Consider the following 19,440-nt stretch of genomic DNA (forward strand, 5'->3'; position numbering starts at 1 on the left):
GTGTTTTAAAAAAGTAACAAATGTTTCTTAAAGAAGAAGAATGCTTACACAGAACCAGAAATATTTCATAGAAAAATAGACATGACATATCTGTTAAACCTTTCCCTTTCTCGGGAGAAAATATGCAATGTAAAATATCTATGTGCGTAAGTGAGAAAGGCACACAACACCAGGTAAAACTGTTTTAGGACACCTGCTCATTATAGAGAATATAGTTTGCAAAGATTGCCGACTGAAAGGGGCGTATTGGGCACTCAGATCAAAATGCACAGGTGGTCGGGTACCCAGTCCTACCCCCGGATGTGTCTGTAACATGATTTTCATGTATTTTATATATAAGTCACAAAAGGGACCGTTAAAAGAATGACAAACTAAAATTAATACTGTGATTTTAGCCCTGGAATTATGTGGTTTTTGAGTGTTTGAGGAATCTGTTTCTGCATGTTAACCCGTTGCTTATTTTCAGGTTCTAAAGGACTGGCTGTGCAAAACAGTGAAGAGCAAACAAACCTGCGATGAGACCCCTGAATTCGGCTGACTTTACAAACACCACTATTGTACATCCAAAGTTCTTTTTCATAAGTGGTTTTGCCAGTATTCCCCACACAAACTATTACTATGTCTTCTTGTGCTCTGTTTATGCTATGACTGTACTGGTAAACACTTTCATCATGTTTATGATTTACACTGACCACTGTCTTCACAATCCAAAATACATTCCAGTTTTTAATTTGGCTGTGTCCGACTTGTGCGGAAGCACCGCAATCATTCCTCAGATGATTGACACCTTCCTGTTCAAATCACACTTAATCTCGTTTGAGGCCTGCTTGACAAACTTTTTTTTTGTTTTTTTATTTATCAATATGCAGTCTTTCACTCTAACTGTCCTTTCCTATGACAGATATGTGGCTATATGCTTTCCACTGAGATACAATGAGATTGTGACTAATAAATCAACATTGGTGATCACAGCCGTCTTATGGGTTTTTGCAGGAACGGCCAATGTCATAGCTGTAATTTTTATCAACAGACTATCCTTCTGCAAATCCAATGTGATAGACAGTTATTTCTGTGATCCCGGACCCATACACCTTTTGGCATGTAATGATAACACTCCAAGTTCTGTGATTAATTGGACACATCCACTTCTGATTTTGTGGTTTCCAGTACTTTTTATCACAGGTACATACATTTTGATAGCCAAAGCATTGTTAAAAATTGCAGAAACCTCTGAGCGCCTCAAAGCCATGAAAACCTGCACCTCTCATTTGATCTTGGTGAGTGTGTTTTACCTTCCTATATGTATCACATATGCAATGGGCTCCACCATTCACCAGAACGCCAGGATGATTAACATGTCTCTGACGACCATCTTGCCGCCTCTGCTAAATCCAATCATTTACTCTCTGAAGACAGAGGAATTCACCGAATCCATTAAAAAGCTGTACAGAAGAAAGAAGATACACTGTAGATAAAAAAGAAAATACATGATTTAATTCATAGGTGTGATTGATGAGAATTAACTTTTGATTGGATTTCACCTTTAGGGCTCTATCTTGGACAGTTTTTTCTCTGTTACTTTCCAAGAGTTGCAGTGGTCATCTCGTTACATGGTCTTTGAAAATAGCAAGCGACAATGCACCTATCAGGGCCAGTTGGTCTTTATGTGAGGTGTGGTTATGGTACCTGTAGGGGTGTTGCTTTTTTGATGCTGTCCTTTACAAATGCTGCAACAAATAAACAAGCATATTCCACCATGGCATGTAGTGCCTCATGCTAGCTCCCAATCCCGGTCAAGGTAGGGAGGGGACCACCGAAAAATGTATTTCCGGAAATCAACATGAATATTATGAATAAAATTAAAATGAATTAATTAAAAAGCAAATTGTACGGGTTTGTGCTATTCGTTTATGCTAGCTACATCATACTAAGCTCATACAGGGACCGCTTCTGTGAGAAATGTATTGGCGAGCTCACATGCACCTACATTACATGACATACATACAGCGGTCTACATTCTCAAGCTCCACTTTGCCCTCCCTAGTCAAGGGCCAGTCTGCTACTTTGTCCCTGATCCCGCTTCCAGTAACACACTCAAGCCTCCCATGCCAGATCCACGCCCCGCCTGAGACCCCAGGCTAGCCTGTGTTCCCCTGAAGGCCCACGGCTGTCTGAAGCTTCAGTTTCCTCAAGCCTCGTGTGCATCTGACGCTAGTTCCATAAACATGCTTGTATTGATTAATTTGCCTACCAAACTTGTATTACTACCAAACTGGAAATATGTTGGTCGGACATGGAATAGAAGTAAGCTCAGAAAAAAACAAAAAACAATGTGCTTATTCATGCAACTTCTCAATTGTATATTTTTGTTCTTATAATGGAACACATTTTTAAAAACTTTTTTAAATTCATTTTTGTAGAGAAATGGTATCAAGGATTGTGAGAATATGCCGGTTATTGTCTCAGTCTCTTACTTGTAAGCCGTTCATATGGCATTGGGGACCCTGCTGTTTTATTGCCCTGCTTTGCAGATAAGAGGTATATACAAGTGCTGTTCTGACAAGCGGAGAGTCTGTTCAACAAGGCTGATGTTTTATTATGTCGCTGTGTTTATTATCTTGCAAATGTGAACGTAACTCTAATTTGAGACGTCGATTGTCTCAACAGCGTGGATGGGGTTCAAATCCTGCAGTGCTTTGAGCCATAAATAAACAATAAAAGAAATTAATAAAAATCACAGACAATCATGTTGCATTAATTATACATGAGCATTTCTTTTATTTTCTGCTCCCTTGGTGTTTTGCTCTCAGTCAACATTCCGGGATATAAGAAGGACAGTGAATGCTTTGACTCACTACAGTCTCTTCCAACTGATCTGTCATCAAGTTCAGGCCACACGTCTACTCACAAGAGAAAGATTTTAAGACAGTGGCTTCCAACCAATAGATTATTAGTTAGACCATTAGTTATTCTATATGAGAGATATCGACTATTAACTATTAACTATTTGGTCTATGCACGTTCTTATTGGTAAGTATTAAGCCTTAATTAATTTAAGAGCTACAGTTGTCTGTTTAGCTTGACGTGCATAGTAATTATTCTAATAGAACTTTGAATCTAAACTAAGTACTGTGTTTCCCTTTCTCGAGAAAAAATATGAAATGTAAAATATGTATGGTTGTAAGTGAGAAAAGGGCACTCCGACCAGGCAAAACTGTGTCAGGACCCCTGCTTATTACAGAGAATATAGTTTGCCAAGATTGCTGACTGAACACCAATGACAGGAATAAAACTGGAAGTATGAATCCTTTCATATGAAATCAAAGGGGCGTATTGGGCACTTGGAGCAAAATGCACAGGTACCTGGGTATCCAGTTCTACCCCGGATGTGTCTGTATGTTATGAAGTCGTTAAAAGTATGACAAACTAGAATTCATAATGTGATCTTAGCCCTGGAATTATTTATAATTATTATTTGAGACACACAAGATCCATTAACTCAAGAAAGAAGAATGAATGAATCTGAGCTTCTGTGATTTTTGAAGATAATTACTTGATGAATTGTTAACTTTGTAGTGCTTGAGGGATTCATTATTGCAGGTTAACCAGTTGCTTATTTCCAGGTCCTGAAAGACTGGCTTTTCAGAAGGTGAGAAACAGTGAGGAGCAAACAAACCTGCCATGAGCCCCCTGAATTCAGTCCACTTTACAAACACCAGTATTGTGCATCCTGACTTCTTTTTCATAAGTGGTTTTGCTGGTATTCCCCACACAAACTACTACTATGTCTTCATGTGCTTTGTTTATGTTCTCACAGTAGTGGTAAACACTTTTGTCATGTTTATGATTTACACTGACCACTGTCTCCACAGTCCAAAATACATAGCAGTATTTAATTTGGCTCTGTGTGACTTGGGTGGAAGCACTGCAATCATTCCTAAAATGATTGACACCTTCCTGTTTAAATCACACTTAATCTCCTTCAATGCCTGCTTGACAAATATGTTTTTTATTTTTTTCTTTATCTGTATACAATCTTTCACTCTCGCTATTTTGTCTTATGATAGATGTGTTGCTATATGCTTTCCACTGAGATACAATGAGATTGTGACTAGTAAATCAATATTGGTGATAACAGCCACATTATGGATTCTTGCAGGACTGGGCGTTCTCATAGGTGTGATTTTTATCAGCAGACTCTCATTCTGCAAATCCACTGTGATAGACAGTTATTTCTGTGATCACGCCCCCATGCTTCTTTTGGCGTGCAATGATAACACTCCAAGTATGGTGATTAATTGGTCACATCCTATTGTGCTTCTCTGGATTCCATTGCTTTTTATCACAGGTACATACATTTGTATAGCAAGAGCCTTATTAAAAATTGCAGCAACCTCAGAGCGTCTCAAAGCCATGAAAACCTGCACCGCTCATTTGATCTTGGTGAGTGTGTTTTACTTTCCTTTTATTATCACATATGGAATGGGCTCTAACATTCACCAGAACGCCAGGATTATTAACATGTCTCTGACGACCATCTTGCCGCCTGCATTGAATCCAATCATTTACTCTCTGAAGACAGAGGAATTCACAGCATCTATTAAAAAGCTTTACAGAAGAAAGAAGATACACTATAGAGAAAAAATTAATAAATATTTTCATCACAAATGAATGGCTACCAATCAATCAAGCTTTATTTGTGTAGTACTTTTCATTCAAGTAAATGCAGTTCAAAGTGCTTTTCATTCAAAGGCAATGTGATTGAACAGAAGGTTAAAACAATAAAACAATGACAACTAATACACCCAAACATTTACATTAAAACTTGAAAATATAAAAATAAAGAATGCTAAAATAATAAAATTTATTTTAAATTTATTTAATTTAAAAATAAAATTGAAGTCCAGAAATAAAATCAGGGAATAAAACCCAAAATGGTAAAACAATAAAAAATGAAATTATAATTATAAAACAATGACACCCTAAAAAAAAGTTTCCGTTTAAAAGATTTTCGGTTGCCCTCCGATCCTCAGGGAGGTTGTGCCAATGAAGCCTGGGGCCGCCCCCTCACCTGTTTAGGCCCTTGCTCACTTAGCGCTGCGCTGCCACACTGCACTGCCAGCTGCATTGCTCGAATTTCCCAGCTCTGGAAATCATACAAAAGCTGCCCTGCTGTCTGGTCCTTCTCCATACTAAAGCCATAGCGCTGCCTGGCTCATTCTGCATGCTAAAGCCATAGCGCTGCCTAGCTCATTCTGCATGCTGAAGCCATAGCGCTGCCAGGCTCATTCTGCATGCTAAAGCCATAGCGCTGCCTGGCTCATTCTGCATGCTAAAGCCATAGCGCTGCCTGGCTCATTCTGCATGCTAAAGCCATAGCACTGCCTGGCTCATTCTGCATGCTAAAGCATAGTGCTGACTGGCTCTTTCTGCTGCATTGCTCGTTTTTGGTATGCTGTCACTCCTGTGCTGCCCTTGCTCATACGGCATGCTATTGCCTCATTTGCTAGCTGCATTTGCTCAAATGATCCTGCTTATTACTAAATCATGCCACATACCCGCCAATACCCCAGCATCCACCTGTGAGCTCTGCTTCTCAAAACCCACATTGTTTTTGTTACTTTTCAAGAGTTGCAGTGGTCATCTCAGGTTCCGTTACATACTCTTTGAATGTAACAAGTGACAATACACCTATCTGGGCCAGTTGGTCTTTACGTGAGGTGTGGTTATGGTACCTGTCGGCATGTCGCTATTTTGATGCTGTTCGTTACAAATGCCGCAACACAAATAAACATGCATATTTCACCGTGGTTATGCAGTGCCTCTCCTTTTATGCATCACTGTTGTGATGTCAAACATGCCGATGCTGTATCTTACAACTAACTTTTCCTCCTCAGCCAAGTGGGAAATTTCGGTGTTTTTCCAAATTTCAAGCATTCCCACTGTGATTTTCCTTAGTGCAAATTCAAAGTTTGCAGAGATACACAGGAGAGGCACCTCATGCCTACGGTGAAATATGATGGTTGGTCAGTGATGTTTTCCAGGAGATTTTGATTCCAGCGGTCCAGGGACAATGGTTAAGGTCAATGGTATCATGGATTCCATCAAGTATCAGGTCATTTTGGCTGACGATCAGTTTGCCTCTACCACAAGGCTGAGAATTAGCTGTAGGTGGACTTTCCAGAAAGACAATTACTGTACCCAAATCACAATACACACACAAATGGTTCTGCGACAGCAAAATATATGTTCTGCAATGGCCATCTCAGAAGTTGGATTTCAATCCAATCGAAAACCTGTGGGCTCAACTGAAGAGGGCAGTTCATAAACACACACCCAAGAATGTGAAGGATATTGCAAGGATCTGCATAGAGGAATGGTCCAAATATGTTATCATGAAATCTATTTTTTATTAAATTAATGTTTCATTTTGGCTGGTTCCACTGACACAATTAATAAAGTACAGTATTTTTCATATGATATGCGGTCATATCAATAATTATATTGTTTATTTTTATTTGGGCATTGACAGTCATGTGTGCCAATAATTATGGAGCCCCCTGTATATCCCAGGAAACCAATGCAGACCTATATGAAGAAGACAAGGGCATATGAAAACCACTGACTGAATAACCAATGAACAATTAACCATTAAACAATTAAAACAATTACAGACGAGTGAAAACATGAGAGGGGAAATCAGACGACCCCTTGTGGCCACCAGGGGCATTGCATTAATGGCATTGGTTGTGCTAGACGAACGAGTCCAAATAACAGAAATGAAATGAATGTATGAACTGTGCCATACATAAGCATGATGTAACTTACATCAAAGGACAAAATACAAAACTCTCTTAAACTTATGTTAAACACAGACCTTATATTCGTTAGAAATCAAAATGCCTATGGGAAAAAAGCATGAGGAATCTGCAGAGGGAACACATGGCTCAAAATGCTAACTCTTTTCCGGGATTTTTCATCATTACATTACATTACATTATTGGCATTTGGCAGACGCTCTTATCCAGAGCGACGTACAGTTGATTAGACTAAGCAGGAGACAATCCTCCCCTGGAGCAATGCAGGGTTAAGGGCCTTGCTCAAGGGCCCAACGGCTGTGGGGATCTTATTGTGGCTGCAGCGGGATTAGAACCACCGACCTTGCGTGTCCCAGTCCTTTACCTTAACCACTACGCTACAGGCCGCCCTATGGAATTAGGACTACAAACTGTAGCACTCCATTATGACTGGAAGAGAGTGCTAGAGTCAGATGAGATCAACATTAAATGTGTTTGGCAGCAAAAGAGGAATACAAGGAGAAGCACCTCCTAATTTACCCATTTCCACCCCCCCCCCCCCCCCGATATCTGTGTGTAAGTGTCAATATCTCAAAAATGTTTTATTGCACACGCATGGTTGGGGACTTAAATGAAAGAAGAGAGTTCTGACATTCCGAAACCTGAGACAGCACAAATTCATGTCAGAGCATGTACACACAGGGTATCCAAAAGTACACTAAAACACAAAAAAAGCCTTGTGTTTTTATAGTTTAGCAATGAATATCTCAATTTCTAAGTCAAGGACCAACCCTAAACTATGTTACATTGTGCACAAACTCGATGTCAACTTGTGTACAAAATATAGTAAAGATATTTACAGGTATTAAAATTTCAGATGAGGTTTCTCAAAACTGCACCCAGATGGCGTCAAATGTCCCCAAATATATCCAATTATGAAACATCTGCAGATCTTTCTGTCCAGACACATGAATGATCGGAAAAGCTTATTGTTCTATTAAAGCCGTGTGTGTGTTTTATTCGCATAACTGAGAGTATGTTTGTATAAAGCTCCCCAAAAAGGATTACTCAACCTAATGCTTTCTTACAAATCCGCATTACATTTAAAATGGAACTTTATTTCAAAATTAGGTTAGCCAGAGTCCTGACAGCTCTGTTTGCCACTATAATTACAAATTTACAAAAAAGGTAGGAAACCCCCCTACAAGAAGTGTGCCATGTTTGTTCAGTATTGAAATGACCTAGCAATGAAATTCTGCAATGTACGCAAGTACTTCAAGATGGAATTTTCATCGGTTTTCTCTTCTTTCCTTTCAACTTTCCTTTCTATTTGGAAAATTAACTTTGTGAGATACCATACAGATGCAACAAACATATTGACAGAAACCTTTGAATTTTGCCTTCGCAATGCACCTATTAACATATAATAATAATAGTTTTAAAACTCTTTAAATTAGATGAATAAGGCAAATTCGGCCCATTTCATTCAAAATGAAACAAGGTGCTAATTATTCTCTAGAAAGGGAGGGGCGATGCCATGTGCGAGAACGCCAACTGTAAACCATGATAAAATGACATACAAAAGCTAGGCTATTTGCTTCTTTTGAGGTAAACATTTTTCATCACGGAACACATTTCATTACGGAAAATGGCACAGTGGACTGGACATCATGAGTAAGTGCACTTCTTACGTGCATACTGAAACTTAGTTTAAATATTCAGTAATATGCACATTTTTTAATTCCCACCCTCTAACCATTGCATCTCAAAATAATACATACGTGATGTGTAGGGGCATAGCCAGGACTCTAAAACTGGGTATCCTCACACAATTGGTATTAGCATACTGTATCTAGGTTTGAGGAAAAAGCAGAAATAACTTAGCTAAACATTACATTACATTACATTACAGGCATTTGGCAGACGCTCTCATCAAGAGTGACGTACAGTCGATTAGACTGAGCAGGAGACAATCCTCCCCTGGTGCAATGCAGGGTTAAGGGTCTTGCTCAAGGGCCCAACGGCTGTGCGGATCTTATTGTGGCTACACCGGGGATCGAACCACCGACCGCCGACCTTGGGGGTCCCAGTCAAGTACCTTAACCACTACCCTACAGGCTGCCCCTAAACAGACCAACTCCAAGAACAAGTGTATTCTTACGATCATATTGGTAAATGCGTGTGCTGTATTGCAACTTCTCTCTGTGTTCGTCTGAATATTCAGTAATGTGCGTTTGTAAATTACCATTACAATAACTTGCATACTCTGTACTTCCACAGTGTTGTTTTTCCCATGTCCATCCTGCGAAGAGTGTGATGCCCCTTTGTGCTTGCAGCTAAACATGAACTGTTTTGAAAAATGACACGCACGTGTTTGTGAATGGCATCTTCGTTGTATGTAGTTTGTGTGGTGATTGTAAAATGTATTTGTTTCTATCTTCTAAATGGCTCACTGAGTATTGCTTTTTTCTTAGAGGTAGGGAGGGGTCAGGCCAGGTATGAAAAGCCTACTTATCTGGCAGGACCGCATGCCACATTAATATTCATTGCAGAAAGGCCATTAGCCCTCCCATTGTCAACTGGTGCTGAAAAATAGTAGTGATAACACTATGTTTTTGTAATTTATTTTATATTCATAATTGGATTTGCTCAAATATTTTGTCATCTTTTGATGCCTAGATGAACAAATTTCAGTGATCCAAAAATGTTGTTACAATTGATTAGTATGTGTTTTTACAGCATTCATGTTTTCAAAACTACTATTTACAATTTGTATGATTCTAGAGCAATTTACAACCAACATATGATTCTGACCTACTCTTGTGAAAACAAAGGCATAAAACGCTTTGGAATCACTGTATTTAAAGTTGATGAAAATGACAAAAATCAGAGCATGGCACAGTCACCACTTTTCCTCATTTTGCCCTCAGGCCCCAGAGGATTAACCAGGCTGAGGTTTTATTATGCGGTTTTTATTATCTTGTAAATATGAACGCAACCATAATTTGAGATGTTGATGTCTCAACAGCGTGGATGGGGTTCAAATCCTGCAGTGCTTTGAGCCATAAATAAACAATAAAAGAAATTAATAAAAATCACAGACAATCATGTTGCATTAATTATACATGAGCATTTCTTTTATTTTCTGCTCCCTTGGTGTTTTGCTCTCAGTCAACATTCCGGGATATAAGAAGGACAGTGAATGCTTTGACTCACTACAGTCTCTTCCAACTGATCTATCATCAAGTTCAAGGCCACACGTCTACTCACAAGAGAAAGATTTTATGACAGTGGCTTCCAACCAATAGATTATTAGTTAGACCATTAGTTATTCTATATGAGAGATATCGACTATTAACTATTAACTATTTGGTCTATGCACGTTCTTATTGGTAAGTATTAAGCCTTAATTAATTTAAGAGCTACAGTTTTCTGTTTAGCTTGACGTGCATAGTAATTATTCTAATAGAACTTTGAATCTAAACTAAGTACTGTGTTTCCCTTTCTCGAGAGAAAATATGAAATGTAAAATATGTATGCGCGTAAGTGAGAAAAGGGCACTCTGACCAGGCAAAACTGTTTCAGGACACCTGCTTATTATAGAGAATAGAGTTTGCAAAGATTGCTGACTGAACACCAATGACAGGAATAAAACTGGAAGTATGAATCCTTTCATATGAAATCAAAGGGGGGTATTGGGCACTTGGAGCAAAATGCACAGGTACTCAGGTACCCAGTTCTACCCCGGATGTGTCTGTATTTTATGAAGTCGTTAAACGTATGACAAACTAGAATTCATAATGTGATCTTAGCCCTGGAATTATTCAAAATTATTATTTGAGACACACAAGATCCATTAACTCAAGAAAGAAGAATGAATGAATCTGAGCTTCTGTGATTTTTGAAGATAATTACTTGATGAATTGTTAACTTTGTCACGCTTGAGGGATTCATTATTGCAGGTTAACCTGTTGCTTATTTCCAGGTCCTGAAGGACTGGCTTTTCAGAAGGTGAGAAACAGTGAGGAGCAAACAAACCTGCCATGAGCCCCCTGAATTCAGTCCACTTTACAAACACCAGTATTGTGCATCCTGACTTCTTTTTCATAAGTGGTTTTGCTGGTATTCCCCACACAAACTACTACTATGTCTTCATGTGCTTTGTTTATGTTCTCACAGTAGTGGTAAACACTTTTGTCATGTTTATGATTTACACTGACCACTGTCTCCACAGTCCAAAGTACATAGCAGTTTTTAATTTGGCTCTGTGTGACTTGGGTGGAAGCACTGCAATCATTCCTAAAATGATTGACACCTTCCTGTTTAAATCACACTTAATCTCCTTTAATGCCTGCTTGACAAATATGTTTTTTATTTTTTTCTTTATGTGCATACAATCTTTCACTCTCGCTATTTTGTCTTATGATAGATGTGTTGCTATATGCTTTCCACTGAGATACAATGAGATTGTGACTAGTAAATCAATATTGGTGATAACAGCCACATTATGGATTCTTGCAGGAGTGGGCGTTCTCATAGGTGTGATTTTTATCAGCAGACTCTCATTCTGCAAATCCACTGTGATAGACAGTTATTTCTGTGATCACGCCCCCATGCTTCTTTTGGCGTGCAATGATAACACTCCAAGTGTGGTGATTAATTGGACACATCCTATTGTGCTTCTCTGGCTTCCATTACTGTTTATCACAGGTACATACATTTGTATAGCAAGAGCCTTATTAAAAATTGCAGCAACCTCAGAGCGTCTCAAAGCCATGAAAACCTGCACCTCTCATTTGATCTTGGTGAGTGTGTTTTACTTTCCTTTTATTATCACATATGGATTGGGCTCTAACATTCACCAGAATGCCAGGATTATTAACATGTCTCTGACGACCATCTTGCCGCCTGCGTTGAATCCAATCATTTACTCTCTGAAGACAGAGGAATTCACAGCATCTATTAAAAAGCTTTACAGAAGAAAGAAGATACACTATAGAGAAACAATTAATAAATATTTTCATCACAAATGAATGGATATCAATCAATCAATCAATCAATCAAACTTTATTTGTATAGTACTTTTCATTCAAGTAAATGCAGTTCAAAGTGCTTTTCATTCAAAGGCAATGTGATTGAACAGAAGGTTAAAACAATAAAACAATGACAACTAATACACCCAAGCATTTACATTAAAACTTGAAAATATAAAAATAAAGAATGCTAAAATAAATTAAGATGGATTAAATCTGAAGGTACATTTCGAGTTTACGTTTAAAAGATTTTCTGTTGCCCTCCGATCCTCAGGGAGGTTGTGCCAATGAAGTTTGGGGCCGCCCCCTCACCTGTTTAGGCCCTTGCTCACTTAGCGCTGCTCTACCACGCTGCGCTGCCAGACTGCCAGCTGCATTGCTCGAATTTCCCAGCTCTGGAAATCATACAAAAGCTGCCCTGCTGTCTGGCTCATTCTGCCTGCTAAACCCATAGCGCTGCCTAGCTCATTCTGCATGGTAAACCCATAGCACTGCCTGGCTCATTCTGCATGCTAAAGCCATAGCGCTGCCTGGCTCATTCTCCATACTAAAGCCATAGCGCTGCCTGGCTCATTCTGCATGCTAAAGCCATAGCGCTGCCTGGCTCATTCTCCATGCTAAAGCCATAGCGCTGCCTGGCTCATTCTGCATGCTAAAGCCATAGCGCTGCCTGGCTCATTCTCCATATTAAAGCCATAGCGCTGCCTGGCTCATTATGCATGCTAAACCCATAGCGCTGCCTGGCTCATTCTGCATGCTAAAGCCATAGCGCTGCCTGGCTCATTCTGCATGCTAAAGCCATAGCGCTGCCTAGCTCATTCTGCATACTGAAGCCATAGCGCTGCCTGGCTCATTCTGCAAGCTACAGCCATAGCGCTGCCTAGCTCATTCTGCATACTGAAGCCATAGCACTGCCAGGCTCATTCTGCATGCTAAAGTCATAGCGCTGCCTGGCTCATTCTGCATGCTAAAGCCATAGTGCTGACTGGCTCTTTCTGCTGCATTGCTCGTTTTTGGTATGCTGTCACTCCTGTGCTGCCCTTGCTCATATGGCATGCTATTGCCTCATTTGCTAGCTGCATTTGCTCAAATGATCCTGCTTATTACTAAATCATGCCACATACCCGCCAATACCCCAGCATCCACCTGTGAGCTCTGCTTCTCAAAACCCACATTGTTTTTGTTACTTTTCAAGAGTTGCAGTGGTCATCTCAGGTTCCGTTACATACTCTTTGAATGTAACAAGTGACAATACACCTATCTGGGCCAGTTGGTCTTTACGTGAGGTGTGGTTATGGTACCTGTCGGCATGTCGCTATTTTGATGCTGTTCGTTACAAATGCCGCAACACAAATAAACATGCATATTTCACCGTGGTTATGCAGTGCCTCTCCTTTTATGCATCACTGTTGTGATGTCAAACATGCCGATGCTGTATCTTACAACTAACTTTTCCTCCTCAGCCAAGTGGGAAATTTCGGTGTTTTTCCAAATTTCAAGCATTCCCACTGTGATTTTCCTTAGTGCAAATTCAAAGTTTGCAGAGATACACAGGAGAGGCACCTCATGCCTACGGTGAAATATGATGGTTGGTCAGTGATGTTTTCCAGGAGATTTTGATTCCAGCGGTCCAGGGACAATGGTTAAGGTCAATGGTATCATGGATTCCATGTATCAGGTCATTTTGGCTGACGATCAGTTTGCCTCTACCACAAGGCTGAGAATTAGCTGTAGGTGGACTTTCCAGAAAGACAATTACTGTACCCAAATCACAATACACACACAAATGGTTCTGCGACAGCAAAATATATGTTCTGCAATGGCCATCTCAGAAGTTGGATTTCAATCCAATCGAAAACCTGTGGGCTCAACTGAAGAGGGCAGTTCATAAACACACACCCAAGAATGTGAAGGATATTGCAAGGATCTGCATAGAGGAATGGTCCAAATATGTTATCATGAAATCTATTTTTTTATTAAATTAATGTTTCATTTTGGCTGGTTCCACTGACACAATTAATAAAGTACAGTATTTTTCATATGATATGCGGTCATATCAATAATTATATTGTTTATTTTTATTTGGGCATTGACAGTCATGTGTGCCAATAATTATGGAGCCCCCTGTATATCCCAGGAAACCCATGCAGACCTATATGAAGAAGACAAGGGCATATGAAAACCACTGACTGAATAACCAATGAACAATTAACCATTAAACAATTAAACAATTACATACATTGAGACGAGTGAAAACATTAGAGGGGAAATCAGACGACCCCTTGTGGCCACCAGGGGCATTGCATTAATGGCATTGGTTGTGCTAGACGATAGAGTCCAAATAACAGAAATGAAATGAATGTATGAACTGTGCCATACATAAGCATGATGTAACTTACATCAGAGGACAAAATACAAAACTCTCTTAAACTTATGTTAAACACAGACCTTATATTCGTTAGAAATCAAAATGCCTATGGGAAAAAAGCATGAGGAATCTGCAGAGGGAACACATGGCTCAAAATGCTAACTCTTTTCCTGGATTTTTCATCATGGAATTAGGACTACGAACTGTAGCACTCCATTATGACTGGAAGAGAGTGCTAGAGTCAGATGAGATCAACATTAAATGTGTTTGGCAGCAAAAGAGGAATACAAGGAGAAGCACCTCCTAATTTACCCATTTCCACCCCCCCCCCGATATCTGTGTGTAAGTGTCAATATCTCAAAAAATCTTTATTGCACACGCATGGTTGAAGACTTAAATGAAAGAAGAGACTTCTGACATTCCGAAACCTGAGACAGCACAAATTCATGTCAGAGCATGTACACACAGGGTATCCAAAAGTACACTAAAACACAAAAAAAGCCTTGTGTTTTTATAGTTTAGCAATGAATATCTCAATTTCTAAGTCAATGACCAACCCTAAACTATGTTACATTGTGCACAAACTCGATGTCAACTTGTGTACAAAATATAGTAAAGATATTTACAGGTATTAAAATTTCAGATGAGGTTTCCCAAAACTGCACCCAGATGGCGTCAAATATCCCCAAATATATCCAATTATGAAACATCTGCAGATCTTTCTGTCCAGACACATGAATGATCGGAAAAGCTTATTGTTCTATTAAAGCCGTGTGTGTGTTTTATTCGCATAACTGAGAGTATGTTTGTATAAAGCTCTCCAAAAAGGATTACTCAACCTAATGCTTTCTTACAAATCTGCATTACATTTAAAATGGAACTTTATTTCAAAATTAGGTTAGCCAGAGTCCTGACAGCTCTGTTTGCCACTATAATTACAGATTTACAAAAAAGGTAGGAAACCCCCCTACAAGAAGCGTGCCATGTTTGTTCAGTATTAAAATGACCTAGCAATGAAAACCTAGCAATGAAGTACTTCAAGATGGAATTTTCATCGGTTTTCTCGAAAATCGATTATGAAATAAAACAGTCAGAAAATAGTCGTGGCTTCATAACCAGGTATGATATTTGGTTCGATAAATTTGGTTCCATAAATATTTGCAAATAAGAGGTAGATACGAATCTTAAGTGCTGTTCTCGCTTCAGTCTGTTTAACCCTCTGGGGTCGGTGGTGTCGACTCCAACACGATAAGATCAACTTTCCTTTCTATTTGGAAAATTAACTTTGTGAGATACCATACAGATGCAACAAACATATTGACAGAAACCTTTGAATTTTGCCCTCGCAATGCACCTATTAACATATAATAGTGTAGGAACTACAACTTCCACATTCCCACATGAAAATTCTGCGACGTCCACCACGAATGACGTCTAACTTGGTTCAGCCAATCCCGTAATGGCGGGAGCAATAAACGGTCCCGTATAAGAGCAAGACATGTTCTTGGGATCTCTCTTCTGCTTTTTCTGCCTCTTCTGCTTCTTCTCTTCGACGCACCCTTTTTGGCCATTCGCTTCAGCTCATCTGCTCCGAGACTCGGACAGAGGCTGAATGCTGCACAGCGCACTACCAGGCCTACGGACACACCCCGTTACCTCGCGGTAACTTCGTGGCCTATAGCGAGTGGAAACTGGTGTACGCGGAACGCTACATCAGTTTACTCCTGCAAAGCTCACAACAACGAAACAGCAACAAACTTTTACACCTGGAAAAGGACCAGCGGATCAGACGACAACGCGCTGCTAAGACGGGAACACCCCAGCCTGCGCATCTCTCCCGGACACCATTCACAGCACCATCGCCGCTTCTACAAGGACAGCATGTCTTTTGGACCCAGCAATGCGTATGGACTCAGTAAGAAAACAAACATTCAGGCATAGCCAGTGTTTAGTTTAGTCTTAACTGTTTTTGTGAATCTGTGTTTCAATATTTACCATCCAACCATTGTAATGTGTTTGGTTAGCTACATATATATGTACGTGAATTGATTCGCCGTCTTTTGCGCATATATAGAGTAAAACTACGCAAGTAGTCCCTTCTCACAGCTAACCCCAACTCATTACCACACCCAGAACTCTAGCGACACGCGCGCTTGCGCGCGCCACACACACGCACACACACATACCCAACTAAATTTCCTTACTAACTTCCCGTTAGTTTATCTGTTATGTGTTTGTATGTTTGTTTAATAAATATATTTTATTAAACCCCGGTGTCCGTTTTGGAATCGCATAGACATGAGAGCCGAGTTAAAGCAGTCTTTCGAAGAACTTCCAACCTTCAGGTTATCGGTATGTTTAATCATTAATATTGGTTATTTTAATTATTAATTAAAATACTAAATTTGTGGTTAGATATTCTGATAATAGTAATTTTATGAGACTGATTACTTTTTGCAGTTATACTGCTACACAACGTTTAACTGGCGCCCCGGTTTCGTAGAGAGTAAAATCCCTGCGTTATTTGGCGGCCCGTGCGAGGACCCTACATAATTTGGAGTCCCGTGCGAGGACCCCTACATATTTTGGAGCCCCGTGTGAGGAAGACTAGCTTTGGCTCAAATTTCATGTCTTGTGACTTCATAACGAATTCCCCTTCCGAATTTGGAGCTCTGCGTGAGAAAGACGAGCTTTGGCTCATGTCACGTGACTCCAGAACGAATTCTCGGCTTTCTTTCTCAGCTAAATTGCCACCAGTGCAATTTTTTGAAAATACCGCTAGATGTCACCCTTGTACCATTTTTGAAAGCCTGCATGAGCCGCTTTCTCAATATACTGCCCCCTCGTGTAACATTGTGGCATTACATTCGTAATCTTACACGGTAGTTTGTTGATTGGCATTTATCTTCCGGTATAATACGTATTATCAATAATAGTATTATTAGCCGCACTGTATTATTAATTATAATTACTTTGTCAAAGTAATTTTAATAATTAATTGAATTTTACATTTAAATCCAAATTTAATTGTAATTTCAACCAATCACATTCTGGTATTTAGGATTAATGTGATCAGCATCACAGTTCCTATTTTACGGTCTGAATATCCGCCATATGTTCGGTCATTTTGCTGTTGTTGCATTGCAGTACCGCTAGTGCAACTCGAGTCCCTGTGTGATGCTATAGCTACCTTGTACTATAGTTAGAGAATATTCAAAGAGCCTTTTAAATTCTTTATCCTTCATCACAACTTGTATGTTGGATTGTGATATTGGGAAACAATTCATTGCCAACTGTTAGGAGCTCAAGGCCCTTGTCAAATTGTTAACTTCAAGAGTACCCTCTTAAGTTACTGATTTTAGCTTTTAGCTTTATTTGGCTTGAGATATGGAACCCATATCTATTGATGAGTACCTTTCCTTTTTAGCCCAAGGTTTAGCACCTGGCTACATAGCTTTCCTGAATCAGATGAACCTCACTGATTGTAGGAAAGAAATGTTCTCATTAATCAACGAGAAAGGTCACTCCCCCAACCATTCAAAAGACCCAATTCTAAGTTGTCTGGTCTTGAATTTTGCCAGACAGATTAGTCTTGCTCTTCAGAGCAACAAAAACTTAGAATCAGAGATGGCATACCTCAGAGGACAACACACCAGTGTTTTACTTGAGCTTCAAACTGTTGGCAAGAAAGCAGTACAATACTTGCGTGATCTGCATTCAGCCGAATCAGATCTTTGTTCCTACAGAGAGGAATTATTTCAGTTGAAGAGTAGATGCCACAAGCTACTGCATCCACTCTCTTCTGTAAGCCTGCTTTCTCAGGCTTGCCCAACTCCAGCTTCTCCTGCTTCCTCCTTACACCACAAGGCAGGGGAAGGGGGGTCACAAATTGATTCGGGTTTGTCAGATCCCGGTTCCACAACTTGCTCTGATGGACACTCGTCAGTCTCCTCTGATTGCAGTGCTGTTGACCACCCATGCAATGGTTTGCCCACCTCTTCCCTGGAGAGGGAAAGGGGGGACTCCATCCCAACGGTGGTCCATCTCCGCAAGGGAGAAACAGTCAGGCAAGTACAGGACTGCACCTTCCATGCCCACCCCTCTCATGAGGAGGTCAGGGAACCCTCCCGTGGACACGGTAGAGGAGATCTAACGTTATTAATTGGGCACACAAAAAGCAACGCTAATCCCGCTAGCTTTCCCTTTATAACTGAGAGGATAGGTGACAGCTCTGTACAGTACACTGACAGCGACAATTCATCTTCTGCCAACCATTGTGAGAATGACTGTTTTGTAGCTCCGCCCCCTAAACCAAACCGAGGACGTCGAGCTCCGCATGAAACGCATTCACATTCAAATGTGATTTCAGTCTCTCCTTCTCCAAACAGGCAAACTAGTGCAACTTCACATGGTCTTCGCTTTGAGGAGCTAGAGGCCATGGCGAAGTATGTCCACACATTTGACCCCAAGGACTCCAAATTTAACATTCAGAGTTACTTGAGAGAAGTTGACTACTGTCTCTCGGATCTGCCCAGGGCAACCGATCGAGAAAAGGTACGACTTGTATGGAAAACCTCTACCAGAGAGATCCATACATTTATGGAACAACTTCCACCACAGGTTCGTTCCAGCTATCCCAAGGTTTGTGAAGCGTTGGTAGCTGAGTACCTGCCACGGTTTGATCAGGCCACAGCTATGATCAAATCTGTGGAGGTTAAACATAGCCGTACAGAACGACCAAAAGACTTTTACCAACGACTTAAACATGCTTTTTTCCAGGGCAGAAACGGACCAGGCTTAGATGAAGATCAAGCCTTCAAATCCCTTTTTGTGCACAACCTGCACCCCTGTGTCCGAACTCATGTTTCACTGTTTTCAAGGGGCCAACACTCAGCCCTTGAATTAAGAAATTAAGCCCAAATGGTCTGGGACACTTTAAGGATTGTGCCCAGGAACGAGGTATTGGAAACAGCTAAGCACGTTGTTCCAACCAAGCCCGCCGGCACTTCCCAAGTTGCCCCATTAAAATCTAATGGCTCAAAACAACGGCATGTGAGTAAGTTCCCGGTTAAGAGCCACCGTGGTCGCTTCTCACACTCTGATTCCAGCCGGAATTGGAGAGAAGACCGACCCGGTAGGCCCAAGCCTCAGAGTCACCAGCATGACTCTGATAGGGAAGATACCTTGTCTGTAGAGAGCTTCTTCAGTTCCTCTGAGGACAACTAAAGCCTCTAACCTTTGT

The 19,440-nt window shown here is 40.3% G+C and overlaps 3 protein-coding genes across 3 annotated transcripts; all 3 read left to right on the plus strand.

Moving 5' to 3' along the window:
- The first annotated feature begins 515 nt into the window (after positions 1-515).
- On the plus strand, positions 516-1,475 carry LOC133133416 (olfactory receptor 1F1-like). Its single transcript, XM_061249513.1, has one exon. It carries the CDS (start codon positions 516-518, stop codon positions 1,473-1,475), a length of 960 nt encoding a protein of 319 aa, XP_061105497.1.
- Positions 1,476-3,681: 2,206 nt separating this feature from the next.
- On the plus strand, positions 3,682-4,671 carry LOC133133417 (olfactory receptor 1F1-like). Its single transcript, XM_061249514.1, has one exon. The coding sequence runs from the start codon at positions 3,682-3,684 to the stop codon at positions 4,669-4,671; it is 990 nt and encodes a 329-aa protein (XP_061105498.1).
- A 6,169-nt stretch (positions 4,672-10,840) lies between these two features.
- Positions 10,841-11,830, plus strand: LOC133133418 (olfactory receptor 1F1-like). The gene has a single exon (XM_061249515.1). It carries the CDS (start codon positions 10,841-10,843, stop codon positions 11,828-11,830), a length of 990 nt encoding a protein of 329 aa, XP_061105499.1.
- The last annotated feature ends 7,610 nt before the right edge of the window (positions 11,831-19,440 follow it).

This window comes from Conger conger, chromosome 7 (assembly GCF_963514075.1).
Source record: "Conger conger chromosome 7, fConCon1.1, whole genome shotgun sequence".
In the NCBI taxonomy this organism is placed as follows: domain Eukaryota; kingdom Metazoa; phylum Chordata; class Actinopteri; order Anguilliformes; family Congridae; genus Conger; species Conger conger.